Source organism: Apodemus sylvaticus, chromosome 2, assembly GCF_947179515.1.
Source record: "Apodemus sylvaticus chromosome 2, mApoSyl1.1, whole genome shotgun sequence".
Lineage (NCBI taxonomy): Eukaryota > Metazoa > Chordata > Mammalia > Rodentia > Muridae > Apodemus > Apodemus sylvaticus.
This window is the reverse complement of record NC_067473.1, coordinates 58,912,174-58,928,557: the sequence shown is the minus strand read 5'-3', so window position 1 is coordinate 58,928,557 and position 16,384 is coordinate 58,912,174. Positions and strand designations below refer to the sequence as shown.

Below are 16,384 nucleotides of genomic sequence, written 5' to 3'. Positions count from 1 at the left end.
TTTTTCAAGACAGGGTTTCTCTGTGTAGCCCTGGCTGTCCTGGAACTCACTCTGTAGACCAGGCTGGCCTCAAACTCAGAAATCCGCCTGCCTTTGCCTCCCAAGTGCTGGGATTAAAGGTGTGCGCCACCACCGCTCAGCTGTACATTAGCTTCTTTTCTAGTTGCTTTAACAAAGCACCTGACAGGAGTGACTTTAAAGTGGAAGGGTTTATTTTGGCTCACAGTTGAGTCCAACACAGCGTTTATATTGCCTCCATATTCAGGAAGCAGAGAAAACCAATGCCTGTGCTCAACACACTTGCTTTTTACGTAGTATAGGCCCCAGCCTATGGGGCACTGCCCATATTTTGTCTAGTTAAGCTTTCAAAGACATACCCAGAGGCTTGTCTCTTCAGTGATTTTAGATCCTGTCAAGTTGGCAATTAATAGGAACTATTATAATGTTCAGGAACTTTTTGTTCATGTAACATCTTCATGTGACAAAAATTTTATATGTAATATTTAAGGTGTGATATTTAGGTGGAGGAAGCCTTCTACGAAGTCCGATTGTTCCAATATCCTTTACTGACAGGTCCCCCCATCTGCTTTCACAAGTTCCTCGACAGAAGCCGTACGTATGTGGCTCTACGACTGGACTTGCTCTCAGTGTCTGTGGCTTCCCTATACTCATCATCTCAGGCACGATTGTAGTATGGTATCTGAAAATTTGATAGTGAGATTTTTTTTAACTTTTATCTAAAATTGATTTGCTAGGCCCAATTTCTTTGTATTACTTAGAACAAACACAAATCTATTTATATCTGTAAACAATTATGTTTTAATTGTGCTTGAAATTGTGGTAATTCTACATATCATTTAGGAGAAAGTGAAATCTGTGTTTATTGTCCCAATCCATAAATATAGTATCTCTCTCCATTAATATGGATCTCTGTCAGTATTACTAAGGCTTCAGCATAAAGATTTACACATTTTGTTAGAATTATGCATTATTATGAGTTATGACAAAATAGTATTGTCTTAAATTTTAGCTTACAGTTGTTTATTTTGACTATTTAAAAATTTGGACTGATCTTTTACCCTACCACATTCTAAAATCATTTACTTATTCTAAAAGTTTAAGTAGATTGAATTTCCTCTGTGGGCAAACATGCCTTCATTATTTCTTTGCAGTGAGTCTGCCTTCTTACCTTTACACTTACAGAGGATGTACAGAAAGAGAGAGTATAGGGAAGAGGCTGTAGCTCTGGGAAGAGCCCTTGCCACGCCATGTGTGAGTCCCTGAGATCAGTCCCTAGTCCTGCCTTAAGAAGAAGAGGTATCCTTGTTTGATCTTATGAAGAAAACATCTTTAAAAAAAGTCTTTTAAAAAAGTTCAGAATGATGTTAAGAATAGCATTATTGTATACACCAGAAAAATATTTAATGTTTATTTGATAAAAGCTATTCTTAATTTTAATTCTTTGAATTTTTCATACATGTATACAATGTATGTTGATCATAGCTATTCTTTACTCCTCCTTTCTAATTCCTGCAAGATCCTCTTCATCTCTTCTCCCTCTCAACCTCATGTCCTCTTCTTATATATTTTTATGTATTTCAAATAACATTTTATTCATTATTTGATAATTTCATACAATATATTTTGATAATATTTATTTTCCTCCCCAAATTCCTCCTGTATCCTTCCTCTCCTCTCTACCCACCCAAGTTTATATTCTCTTACTCCCTCTCTCCATAACATCATCATCATCATCATCAACAACAACAACAATAACAATAAAAGCACAATAACCACCACCACTACAACACAACACATGGAGTTCAGCTTGTCATAGTCTACTACTCCTGGGTGCGGGGTCTGTCCTGGAGTGTGGCCCATACACTAGGCATCAATCTACTGAACAGCACTCTCGCACCAGCTGTTGATTACCAATAGCTCTTTAATTAGGGTAGGACATCACACCCACTCCCCTGCTCCATGTTAGGACTTTGTCTTGCTTGAACTTGAGCAGGTCTTAGATGTGTTGTCATGCTCTCTGTGAGTTAATATGTGCATCTTCCCTGCTGTATCTGGACAAAGCTGCTTCCTGGAAGTCATCTACTACCTCTGGCTTTCACATTTTCTGTTCTTCTTCTACATAGATTCTTGAGCATTGAGAATGTGGTTCAGATATGCCATTAAAAGATGAGCATTACAAAGTCTCCTATCCTCTGCATATTGACCAGGAGTGGGTTTCTGTGCTATTTAGCATCTAATGGACGAATATGCTTCTCTGATACGGGTTGAACAATATTAGGATCTATGGATATGGCATTTGTTATCAGGAGTAGTTGTATTGCTCTGCCCACTTAGCAGAATAATAGTAACCTTCCTCCTAGGGCCCATGTCCCTGTTAGCACCAGGTCCTCTTGGGCACATGCTACCACATGATCGTGGAGGCAAGAAAACAACTTGTGGGAGTTCATTCTCTCTGTCACCATGTGAGTCTCCGGTGTCAAACTCAGATTATTAAGCTTGGCAACAGGTGCCTTTTCCTGCTCAGGTGCCCTTCTAATTAGCACAGTAATTTTAAATATAGAATGATACTCTTTTTACCAAATCAATGTAATTTCTGAGAATATTGTATAAGTCTCAAATTTATTACTTAAAATATATGTATCAACCTTTTAATGTTTTATAAAAACTCATGAAAAAAGTTTCATTAAATTACAAAAATCCAGAGATTCTTGAGTAGATCCGCTAGGATATTCCTTTTATTATGCTTGTCTGCTGAATCTGCATGAATTAATCTCGAATTAGTAATTTTTGTAATCTTTCTCTTTTTGGTCAGTTTTGGTCGTTATCAGTCTTTATTGATTTTTCCAGTATAAGCTTTGTTTTATTGATTTATTCATCATTTCTGTCTCTAACATCACCATGGTAACATGTGCCAAAGAGGACCTGTTGCTAAAAGGATGTGGGCCCCAGGAGGAAACTTCCTATTACTCTGCTATTATTTTTTTTTTTTGTTTGCTTCATTCTGCTTGTTTTCAGTTTAGTTTGTTTTCAAGTTTCTTACATAGAAACCCAGATATTGACTTGAAATGCTTTATTCTAAGACTTTTTTACTACAAATTTTATTATAAGCACTACTACATTTGCTGAATTTCAGAATATTTTATATGTAACATATTTCTAATCATCCTTGAAATTTTCTCTTTGGCCTCTTCAGAATGTGGTTTAATTTCCAACAGTTTGGACATTTTCTTCTTTTATTGATTTCTAGTCTATTTCCCATGTGGCCAGAGAATGTACTTTATGATTTGGATTCTTTCTAATTTGTTAAGATTTACTTTAAGGAAGAATCTGGTCTGCATTGATGATCAGTCTATGGTCATTCACATGTATCTATCGGAATTTGATTTGTGCTTACATGGGAATTTGCACATCCACTGCAGACCCAGGCCAACAGTTGGTATTTTGACTGGTCAACAAAGAGCCAGTGGCCAATGGCTGGTCAGGAGGACAGAGGTAGGACTTTTAAGATTCCCTAGCAAGAAATACAGGAGAGGGAAAAAGGGAGTCCACAAAGAGAGGAACACAGGATGGACCATGTCGTGAAGGGCAGGGCGGGGTGAGACAACTGAAATGTGGGTGCAAAGGGAAAGTGGCCCCATGGGAGGACTGCCCAGAAGGGAACTAGGCAGCAAAGATAAAATATAGATTTAGAAGATGTTAATTCAGGAATAGTGGAGGGGAATGTGTGCTAGCTGTGGGGAGGTTTGGAAGTATCCAGCCATTGAGCTAGTTAGGCCAGATTAAATATAAAGGTTGTATGTGCATGTCTTTCATTAGTGACTCCAGAGCTCTTGGGTGGGTGTAGAGTCACATGCGCACCTACTGGGAGCATAGAGCGACTCTTTAAATATTTACTGCCACATATATTATGTATCCTGCTCTTCAGCCGAGTTGTTCTGTAAACTGTCAATCTAATCCAGTTGGTGTTCATCAGTTCTTACATATCTCACCTGTTTTCTATATACCTGTGTTTCTTTCCTGAGAAAAGCATTTCAAATCTCTAACTCTGCCTGCAGATTTGCACAAGTGTAATGAGAGATGTTTCAGATAGAACATAGAATTGGAAGTGTCTATACTTTAAGCAACCACTCTATTAGATGGAACACATGATTAAATGAAGATTGGTTGCTTATGATGTTCAAGAAACTGGTCCATTTCATGTAAGGCACAACTAATTAGAGATTGAAAACTTTAACTTGTCACTAAACATACACTACAATATCTTAATGAAATATGATCATTTTTAGGAGTAATGAATTATACCAGGGGGCTTGTTTTCTCTGATCTTCCCTAAGGGATAAATATTCTTGGAGCATCAAACCTGTTCCTTCTATAAATAGCTATTCCTATCAGATCATCCTTTCTTTTTGGTGTGTTTTGGCTCCAATTATCCTAAGAAAAATTTCAAGTATTTCCTAGTAAGTCCTTATAATTAAAATGCTTGGTTAAAAACTTGCAGTCTGCAGGGTTTTTGTTTGCTACATTAACTCGTTTCTCTAAAGTAGTAAAATTATTTTTAATAATTTGGTAATTGAGCAGCTCCAACATTGTCAGTGTTTGCAAAAATAAATATACTGTATTCTCTTCTAATTCTATGCATTTTTGAATATTGGTCATTAAATTTTTTGAAAAGTTTTGATAAATTATTGTACATTTTCTAAAATCATGAACTTTTTTTTAACTTACACATTAAAAAGATATTTTAAAAATGTTAGGTCTTGAAATTGATAATACAAATGACAAATAGAGGAAACTTCAGAAGGTAAAACAGTGCTGGTCTTAGAATAAGGAGGTCTTGTTTTGCTTTGTTTTGTTTTGTTATTTGTTTAAATATTTTCAAATTATTTGAGCATTAAACAGTACCCAATAGTAGTTTTTTTCATGGTCAATTGTAAAAATCAGTCTAAAGAATTAAATAAAAAAGCATGTTAACAACTAAGATGACCTACTTGACTTTCCTATGTGAGCAACAAACATTGACTAAAGGGAAGTTAAACTCCTAAAGGTACTTACTATATTTGGGCAATTTTTGCTCAGCATGAGTGGAAAGATCCGTTGTTGTAGGTATAATCCTTTCGTTTTTGATCTGCTGCTACCATCACAACCATACATGAAGATGTTCTGTTTCCTACTATGACCATGAAGATCACAATATAAAATAACCTCTCGTTTCTCCATTAACCTATTGAAGAAAAGGAATAAATCACTAAATTTTACCCCTGAATTTTCTTCTATAGATACAACTATAGATTTACAGATATAATATCCAAATAAATAAATATACCCTAGCTTTTACTATTTATGTTCCAGTCTTCCATAAAGACACATTTCTCCTACTCCCAGACTCCGAGCAGACCGCTCTGCTTTGTACTTTGGTTTTCTGTTGTATTCAGAGCATGGATCACCCCCTTCCTTTGTCCATTACCTTACCATATATTCTTTTTGACTAGAATCTTCCTCCCTCATCGTTCAGTGTTCTCAGCCTTCAGAACAAGCTTTGTGTCTCAAAGCAGCTCAGTGCAGAACCGAGATGGAAAATGTTTAGAAATCATCTACAACAGTGCTATGCACACAAGCACCTAAATATTTGTTGAAAATTGAGTGTCTTAGAACTTGGTACTGGAAAGAATGAATAGTTAAGCCCCAAGATACCATTCTGAGAAAAATGGTACTAAAAATTTAAACTGAATTTTTCTAGTAAAATTCTAATAAATATTGAAAAGAAATGATCATGTTTTCCTTAAGAGGGCATGATTTATCTGTATGATTTAGCACTCACTTATTTTAAAGTAAAAATGAAACCTTTCAAATTGATGAAGAGGACTGTAAGAAGAGACTAAAAGTGGTGCATGGCAGTAGTATATGAGCATTTTGTCACTGTTGTCTTATTTTTGGTTTTGTATGGCATATATCACAATCAAAATTACATATGTTATTTGTTATATCTAGAATGTTAACTACTAAAATGTTAAAATGGTATTAAAATAGATATTTATAATGAATCAAAAGTCACTTTATTAAAAGCAATGATTTTGAAATTTAAAAATGAAATTTGATGTGCATTAACTTACTGATTTTATTTGATAAAATCCATTTAACATAAAGGAATCAGTACATCATTACAGTTTCTTAGAAAATCAGCTTATAAAGCATTACTATCAAGTTTAATCCCTAAATATGAAGCATGCCATATATTTTTTAAGTACAATACTCAGAAGTTTGATGATATTTCAGTTTTCTACAAGTGCATCATTAGAGACTTCTATATCTATATAGTTAATTCCAAAAGAAATATTACCTCTGAAGAAAAATATTAATATTTCTTCCCTTACATTAATTAAAATAAGTTTGGATTTTCTTTTTGTCTAAAGGTAATTAAGTATTATAAAGTATTTTGTACTAAGCATCTCCCTAAGTGTTTGCTCTTATGTGACAATGCTTTTAAGTACACTTAATATTGTGTATACTTACATCTGGTCACCTTCCTACACATATGTGGCTGCCTTCTTGTTTTTCTTGTCTGTTTTTGATTAGTTTTATTAAAGGTATTTTTATTTCTTAGAATTCTTTCAGAAATTATTGAGTTGGAAATTATTGAGTTGGTTTCTTCCTTAACCTTTCTACAAGGTAGTCTGGGAGCTGAGACATTTAAATTAGCTTCCACACAGACAAGCCAAGTTATATTGGCTTGTAATCCATCATGTGTCAGACCAGGAACTCTGAATGTTAAAGATCATTTAACGGGCTTCATAGATAATGTATTAATCATTCTGTCTTATATTTCATTTAAAAATAACTAGATTGACAGAACAGCTGGAAAAATAGTGCTCTTGCCTACTCCTTCCGCAGTCTCCTTTCTGTCAACATAGTGCACAACTTTTCTATGCTCTTCAAACAAAGAAACCAATCCTGGCACATTGCTAATGTGAACTAAGCTCCCAATGTTATTTGTTTCACTAGTTTCTTCACTAATGTCCTTAATTCTATGCCAGAATACATCCAGAATACCACATTACATGTAGTCAGCTGCTTTTACTGTTTACATCCCCAGGATCAAAGAAATCACAAGCTGCTCTTTTTTAATTTAAACATTTCCCAAATGACTACAAGGATGCCTGGAACCCACAAATATAAAGGCCATATAAAAGCAGGATTTCATGGGGCTTTGCACGTCTTACTTTCCAAAACAGATTAAAAAAAATTATGTGAAAGTGAAAGCTGAGGCTAGATTGTCTAAGGTGATAAAAGACAACCCAGGAACTTCTGCCCTTTGGTGCTTCTGGGAGAAGCTGGGGTTCCTCAGTTTAACAAGTACCTTGCATTTATAACTGTGAGGAGAAAACTTGGTTACAAGATAGCAATCTCTATAGTAGAAGTTGTTATTATAACAACTAAATAACAACATTTACAATGGTTTTCATATCTATATAATTTATTAACATCCTTCTTTTGCATGTGAGATATCATATGAATATATTTAGAGCTTTCAATATTCTGATCTTTATTTGTAATTTATGTGTAATACGTTTCTCATTTAATCCTCTCATCTTCAAGATACTAGTCCCACTCTAGAGATGAGAAAACTGAGACTTAAGTTAGTTTTTAAATTGCACAAGTTAATTGTACAGTTAGCAAATGATATAGCATCAATCCAGTATGATATATTTAAGTCCCAGGTCCATGGAATGGGTGTTCTGTTTCCAACAGACTTTCTATTCTTGATTGTTATTACTTGAGTCTATTAAATAGCTTATGCTTCAACAAATACTTGAGTACTAAGTTGGTCTTACCATTCTAGATTTGGAAAATTTAAAGGTGCTCATATTTTTTTCTGGGAGCAAATGAGACTATTATTCATAAAAATCAAATAAGTATACCAATTAATATTCTAAGGACTCCTCCAGCACTGTATGATTGGCATAATGCCAGAAGGCTTTGGTTGGTAGTTAATTTTCATATATAAATGATAAAAAATACAGTGTAACCATCAAGGCTACTATAGGTTTTAGTAAGAAATTGAATTTTTGATATGCAAATTCACAGATTAATGAAGCCACTGAAATGTTCTGGAGTCTGTTTCATCAATGAAGGGAAAGAGTTTTGTTTATAATGCAGAAGGGTGCAGGATCATAGTTGGAAAGAAAAAAAACTGCTTATGAACTATCTTCAGAAAATTTAGAGTAACATAAATGAATGGGATTGTGTGAGCAAAGTTCTTATTACTAAGTTTACTAATTAAGCAGAGATGAAATTTGAAGATTATTTTACCTATTGATCATGTTCCTTGTATACCAAACAGAAGGGAAAGACTCCTTCAGGAGAGATGTGTAATTACGGTTTAAATCCCGTCCAGCTAAGGAACATCGATAATTTCCCACAATCACGCCATCTGGATTCAGCATGGGTACCACCTTGAAGATGAAAGTGTCCCGAAGCAAGCGTGCATCACTCGAGTCTCCTAAAATATAATCTAGGAAGCCTTTCATGATCCAAGAGCTGTTGGTCTCTCCTGGATGGACCCTTGCAGTCAAAATCACAGCCTTGCGCTTTGAGTCACTAGTCTTCAAGGGAGTAGTTATTGTCAAGACATACACCATATTTCTAGCAAGTGTGTGACACAAGACACGTATTTTACAAAACTTTGATCTTACTGGGTCACTGTTGATGCCAGAAAGGTATTCTTGAAGGTTGGAGTAAGTGTATGGGTAGCAGTGAGCAAAGTAGCAGGTATCCTTGCTGTGTGGAAACTGAAATGTCCACGTAAGAGAAAAAAAATGGCGCCCATCTTGCCCAAGGTTATTTTTATAATACTTGATTTGGTCTCCTATTCTCTGCCAGCCAATGTTATGGGTTTTGGCCTCTTTTTCAGAATAGAAAAGTGGTCTCATACCCCGATTGTAAAGACTAGCAGGCTTGGTAAAGTTGACAATAGTGAATCTGTAGACTATTTCTGCTTGGGTATTAGTGACCTGGAAATAGTACCACTGAGTGTGCTTATTTGTGAAGAGGTCTGGGCGCACAGTCAACTCGTATTCATAATCTGCACTAATACACAAAAAGGAGGGGAAAAGAGCACATAAGAATATAAGAATAGCATTTTAGTTTAAGATACATTAGAAAAATAATCTTATTTTTTTTTAATCTATTTTATTCTATAGCCATAGAAGCTTTTTGGGAGAAAACAATGTATACTTAGGATCTGACAGCTAACAACCACATAACAAAAGTTTTGAACATTTTATTTTGTGAGAAATTGATCATGATTTAAATAGGTAGCTTTAGCATTCATTCATAAACACAGACATTCAATAATACCTTACAGGATTTAATACAACTATTTCCTAGAAAATAAATGGCTAAAGAGTTATTGGAACTTAAGAAAAAATCATGGATTTTTGTTTTTACTTTTAAGAACATTCTAATAATTCTAGTTCTATGGGTGTAAAATAACTATTTCCGAGAGTGGTCTGTACATATAAAGTAATACAATTACAGAGATTGCAAAAGTTGAACTCCCAGTTAAGAACAATTTTGATAATAATCTGTACTCCAAACTTAGTCATTGAAGACACTTAATGAAGGCAAAAACACTTTTCACTGTAATATTTATTTACATACTAATATTTTCTGGCTGTGACTTTTCCTTACCAAGTGATCTTTTGTTTTTAAGATTTATTTATTTATTTTATGCGAGTATACTGTTGCTGTCTTCAGATACAGAAGAGTGCATTTGGACCCATTACAGATGGTTGTGAGCCACCATGTGGTTGCTGGGAATTGAATTCAGTACCTCTAGAAGAGCAGTCAGTGCTCTTTAACCACTGAGCCATCTCTCCAGCCCCACCAAGTAACTTTTTATAAATGCCCATATATGTAGAATTATAAATTCTGGTCTAGGAATGGCTTAAATAAATGTAAATCTTTAACACCCATAATTAGCTTTATACTTTGAGAATTATAGCTAAGTAATTGATACTAAGAGCTTTAATGTACCTAATTCAGAAATCAGTAAGTAGTTAATGACCTACTTCCTCTAATAAAAATAATTAAAACCTACACTTTGACTACCTTCTGTAGATTACCACTCTCAAACCTTGCTTCAAACACCAACGTGTCGTCACAGCTATCCACAGGTTGTTTCAAGGGTGTTCGGTTACCCCCGACTCGGGAATACACAAAACAGGGCTCTTTGTAAGCTGGGAGGGAAGACCAAATCAGCAGCAGTAAATCATCAAAGTTATCTACAGACCACATGCTTCTAAATAATCACAGATCAAGGAAGTGCATCACAGCATATTACACAATATTTTGAACAGAATGTTATAATACATACTACCATCAGCATTTGTGGGCTGGAGTAGAAGCTGTACATAAAAAAACTTACAGTTCTAAATGCTTATGAGTTTTAAACACTACACAGATTAAAAATCAGAGACCAACTTTTGGATTCTGCTTAGGAAACAAAACACTAGAAAGTGCATTTTCTTGGCTTTGGAGCAGGAAAAATACTACTGTGAGCAAATTTACAGTGCTTTTTTGAGCTACTGAAAGTAATGTTGTCTGTGGTTGCAGGACAAATTCTCACTTCAAAATCTAAGGCCTTTCTGAAGGAGAGATGGGTCGTAAGTGCTGACTTATTTTGTGTAGACCCCAATGAGGAACATCTCCTTAAACACTTAGTCGGTGAGGGCTATCCGATGGCCACTGGTTTTGAGGACATTCTGCTCTTGGAGGGAACCAGAGTTTGCTCACCAGCACTCACAGGCATTAGGAGGCTCACACTGCCTGTAACTCTACTGCCTGTGGCTTCCACTGCACCTGCATGCATGCGCACACATCCACACAACACATGACTTCAAAATAATACGTCTTTTAAAAAGGTTTAACCAGTCATCAAAAGGTTGAGTGTGCGCTAGAAAGAGGAAGCAGACTCGTTGAAAAGATATGAAGAATATAAGGGTATAAGGGAATTTAAAGTGTTTCTCATGGACATACCCAGATATTCACAAAAATGTTTCTGAAAAAGCATTTACAATGTATAAAACCCTACCTAGATCATCTCTTCCTCTTCCTTATATAATAAAATATTAAATTCTTGAGAAGTCAGTACAATAAACATTGTTAACTTTAGGGGACATGTGTTTATGTGCAGTATCTTGGAAAAGAAAACTATTTCCAAAATCCCAAATTCATTACTACTAGGGGATAGGCAGGGATTACAGGATGGAACCAGATGTTCTGTTGCTGGCACTGGCACACTGCAAGGCCTCCTGTCTGAGAACTGGGGACATGGTGTATGACTAAGGTTTAATCAGAACCAGAGAGCTCACCCTCTGTCTCCCCAAAAATTTAAGAGGCTGTGAGTAAAAAGAAACAAGGACTTATTAATTGGAGAATACAGAGTTCAGAAAGAATTTCCCTGCAGTGTAAAAGAAGGATATGAAGCTAAGAATGATTCAGAACTGAGAAACTTCCTCTGCATCATTCTAAATAGTGATGTAGAGGATCTGAATCCTGTGGTGCTGTAAAGGTAAAAACAACAAAAATAAATGTAATACTAACTTTATTTCCAAACTGATTGAATCATTAACATTATCACCACTATCACCACCACCACCTCCACCACCACCACCACCTCCACCACCACCACCACCACCACCACCACCACCACCACCACCACCACCATCATCATCACACCCTTTCATACACTTAAAGAGTTAGACCCTGGATTTTTTTTTCAGTTTTCACACATAAAAATTATTTGATTTTCTTTACCACCTAGATAAGATCTCAAGTTTTCAGCAAGAGGATTTCAACAATACATGTTTTCATGTAAATACACAGAAAAAACACTACAGACACAAGTCAAGAGAGAAAACTATATAACCAGTCTAATATAATGAAGATGCTGGCTCTATCAGGTAAAGATTTCAGAAGGAGTAAATGAATTAAGGACCAAGCATGAAAGAATGTTCAGGATCAGATGGAAATATGAGAAAGCATCAGATACAACATGGCAATGAAAAACAGTAATGTAAGTTGAAGCTGCTTCTGATGAGCTCATCAGGAGACTTTATAGAGCAGAGTTAATAATAAAATGATGACGGTGACCAGAAACGGCCAGAACTCAAGCAGGGGTTTCTAACAACAAAAGAAGCACAAAGCAAGCACAGTGAGATGGTAGGATCCAGGAAGTGTCAGACAGCACGGAGCCCTGACATCTGCAGACTGCAATCTGAGGAGAGGCATAGGCAGGAAAGGTTTGTGAAGAAACAATAATTGAGATTCTGACATTAGTCACTGATACCAAAACGAAGTTTTAAAAAGCTCAAACCTTTTGTTGTTGAGAATAGTTTTAGCTATCCTGTTTTGTTTTTGTTTTTTGTTATTCCAGATGAATTTGAGAATTGCTCTTTTGAACTCTATGAAGAATTGAGTTGGGATTTTGATGGGTATTACATTGAATCTGTATATTGCTTTTGGCAAAATGGCCATTTTAACTATATTAATCCTGCTGATCCATGAGCATGGGAGGTTTTTCCATTTTTTGAGGTCTTCTTCAATTTCCTTCTTCAGAGTCTTGAAGTTCTTGTCATACAGATCTTTCACATGTTTGGTAAGAGTCACCCCAAGGTACTTTACACTGTTTGTGGCTATTGTGAAGGGTGTCACTTCCCTAATTTCTTTCTCAGCCTGCTTATCCTTTGAGTATAGGAAGGCAACTGATTTGCTTGAGTTGATTTTATAACCAGCCACTTTGCTGAAGTTGTTTATCAGCTGTAGGAGTTCTCTAGTGGAGTTTTTTGGGTCACTTAGGTAGACTATCATATCATCTGCAAATAATGATAGTTTGACTTCTTCCTTTCCAATTTGTATCCCTTTGACCTCCTTATGTTGTCTAATTGCCCGAGCTGGTACCTCAAGTACAATATTGAAAAGATAAGGAGAAAGGGGGCAGCCCTGTCTAGTCCTTGATTTTAGTGGGATTGCTTCAAGTTTCTCTCCATTTAGTTTGATGCTGGCTACCGGTTTGCTGTATATTGCTTTTACTATGTTTAGGTATAGGCCTTGAATTCCTGTTCTTTACAAGACTTTAAGCATGAAAGGATGCTGAATTTTGTCAAATGCTTTTTCAGCATCTAATGAAATGATCATGTGTTCTTTTTCTTAGAGTTTGTTTATGTAGTAGATTGCATTGATGGATTTCCGTATATAGAACCAACCCTGTATCCCTGGAATAAAGCCTACTTGATCATGGTGGATGATCGTTTTTATGTGTTCTTGAATTCGGTTGGCAAGAATTTTATTGAGTATTTTTGCATCGATGTTCATAAGGGAAATTTGTCTGAAGTTCTCTTTCTTTGTTGGATCTTTGTGTGGTTTTGGTATCAGCGTAATTGTGGCTTCATAGAAGGAATTGGGTAGTGTTCTTTCTGTTTCTATTTTGTGGAATAGTTTGGAGAGTATTGATATTAGGTCTTCTTTGAAGGTTTGATAGAATTCTGCACTGAAGCCATCTGGTCCTGTGCTTTTTTTTGGTTGGAAGGCTTTCTATGACCCCTTCTATTTCTTTAGGGGTTATGGGACTGTTTAGATGATCTATTTGGTCCTGATTTAATTTTGGTATTTGGTATCTGTCTAGGAAATTGTCCATTTCCTCCAGATTCTCCAGTTGTGGTGAGTATAGGCTTTTGTAGTAGGATCTGATGATTTTTTGAATTTCCTCAGTTTCTGTTGTTATATCTCCCTTTTCATTTTAATTTTGTTAATTTAGATACTTTCTCTCTGCCCTTTGGTCAGTCTGGCTAAGGGTCTATCTATCTTGTTGATTTTCTCAAAAAACCAGCTCCTGGATTCGCTGATTCTTGACCTCAAGCAATACTACCGAGCAATAGTGTTAAAAACTGCACGGTATTGGTACAATGACAGGCAGGCGGATCAATGGAACAGGATTGAAGATCCAGAAATGAACCCACACACCTATGGCCACTTTATCCTTGACAAAGGGGCTGAAAACATCCAATGGAAAAAAGATAGCCTTTTCAACAAATGGTGCTGGTTCAACTGGAGGTCAGCATTCAGGAGAATGCGAATTGATCCATTCTTATCTCCTTGTACTAAGCTCAACTCCAAATGGATCAAGGACCTCTACATAAAGCCAGACACTCTGAAGCTAATAGAAAAGAAACTGGGGAAGACCCTTGAGGACATTGGTACAGGGGGAAAGTTTCTGAACAGATCACCAATAGCATATGCTCTAAGATCAAGAATTGACAAATGGGACCTCATAAAATTAAAAAGTTTCTGTAAAGCAAAGGACACCATCAAAAGGACAAATCAGCAACCAACAAATTGGGAAAAGATCTTCACCAACCCTACATCAGATAGAGGGCTAATATCTAATACATACAAAGAACTCAAGAAGTTAGACCCCAGAAAACCAAATAACCCTATTAAAAAATGGGGTACAGAGTTAGACAAAAAATTCTCACCTGAAGAACTTCAGATGGTGGAGAAACATCTTAAAAAATACTCAACTTCATTAGTCATCAGGGAAAGGCAAATCAAAACAACCCTCAGATTTCACCTTACACCAGTCAGAATGGCTAAGATTAAAAACTCAGGAGACAGCAGGTGTTGGGGAGGATGTGGAGAAAGAGGAACACTCCTTCACTGCTGGTGGGATTGCAAGATGGTGCAACCACTTTGGAAATCACTCTGGCGGTTCCTCAGAAAACTGGGCATGTCACTTCCAAAAGATCATGCTATACCACTCCTGGGCATATACCCAGAGGATTCCCCAGCATGTAATAAGGATATATGCTCCACTATGTTCATAGCAGCCCTATTATTATAGCCAGAAGCTGGAAAGAACCCAGGTATCCCTCAACAGAAGAATGGATGCAAAAAATGTGGTATATATACACAATGGAGTACTATTAAGCCATTAGAAACAATGAATTCATGAAATTCTTAGGCAAATGGATGGAGCTAGGAACATCATACTTAGTGAGGTAACCCAGTCTCAAAATATCAATCATGGTATGCACTCACTAATAAGTGGATATTAGCCTGGAAAACTGGAACACCCAAAACATAATCCATACATCAATGAGGTACAAGAAGAACAGAGGAGTGGCCCCTGGTTCTGGAAAGACTCAGTGTAGCAGTATAAGGCAAAACCAGAACAGGGAAGTGGGAAGGGGTGGGTGGGAGAATAGGGGGAGAGAAGGGGCTTATGGGACTTTCGGGGAGTGGGGGACCAGAAAAGGGGAAATCATTTGAAATGTAAATAAAAAATATATCGAATGGGAAAAAAAAAGGTCAAACCTAAAAGTACAAATATACATGACACACCCCACAGACCCACAGAAGTTAAACAAGAAGCAAGGCCCAAGTAAAGGTGCTTAAATCCCCTAGCAAGGAGAGGGAGGGAACTGGATGGTAGAGCAGAGGGGTGGGGGGAGGAAAAGGGGGGAGATTGAGTATGGGGAGACAGGGAGGACCAGAGTGCCAGGAGTGTATTTATTTTAAAATTGATTTTTAAAGGCTTATTTATTTTTATAAGTATATTTGAGTGCCTGTGTATATATGTGCACTTTGTGCATGTCTAGGTCCACGGAGGCCAGAAGAGGGTATTGTATCCCTTGGAACTAGAGTTACAGGTGGTTGTTAGCTACCCAGTGTGGGTGCTGGAAATTGAACTGGGGTCCTCTGTAAGAGCATCTGGGTGTTCTTGGCTACTAAGACATCTCTCCATCCCCACTTAATTTATTTTTGAGATATGTTTTCCCTGTGTAGCTCAGAGTGGCCTTGACCTTGTGATCCTCCCACTCGGCCTCGTGAGTGCTAAGATACAGGCATATGCCATCCAGACCAGCTGAAGGTAGAAACTTTTATAAAGATATATATTGAAAAACCTATCCTTGCATTCCCCTATACTGGGGCATCTATCCATTCCCCTATACAAGGCCATCCCTGCTTCATATGCATCTGAAGCCATGGGTCCTTCCAGGTGTACTCTTTGTGTCTTAGTCAGGGTTTCTATTCCTGCACAAACATCATGACCAAGAAGCAAGTTGGGGAGGAAAGGGTTTATTGAGCTTACACTTCCATATTGCTGTTCATCACTAATGGAAGTCAGGACTGGAACTAAAGCAGGTCAGGAAGCAGGAGCTGATGCAGAGGCCATGGGGGGATGTTACTTACTGGCTTGCTTCCCCTGGCTTGCTCAGTCTGCTCTCTTATAGAACCCAAGACTACCAGCCTAGGATGGCACCACTCACAAGGTGTCCTCCCTGCTTGATCACTAATTGAGAAAATG

At 36.8% G+C, this 16,384-nt stretch overlaps 1 protein-coding gene across 2 annotated transcripts in view; it reads right to left on the bottom strand.

The window, feature by feature from the left end:
• The window catches only part of Agbl3 (AGBL carboxypeptidase 3), an 80,555-nt gene that overhangs the window by 43,048 nt on the left and 21,123 nt on the right, over positions 1-16,384 (bottom strand). The window contains exons 6-8 of one of the 2 annotated variants that reach the window (XM_052173414.1): positions 10,118-10,256; positions 8,329-9,105; positions 5,074-5,242 (exon numbers count right to left, since the gene is read on the bottom strand). In XM_052173414.1, coding sequence (XP_052029374.1) covers positions 5,074-5,242; positions 8,329-9,105; positions 10,118-10,256 — 1,085 coding nt within the window. Of the gene's footprint in view, positions 1-5,073; positions 5,243-8,328; positions 9,106-10,117; positions 10,257-16,384 lie in introns of those variants that run through there. The other variant, XM_052173413.1, reaches the window with a different exon arrangement.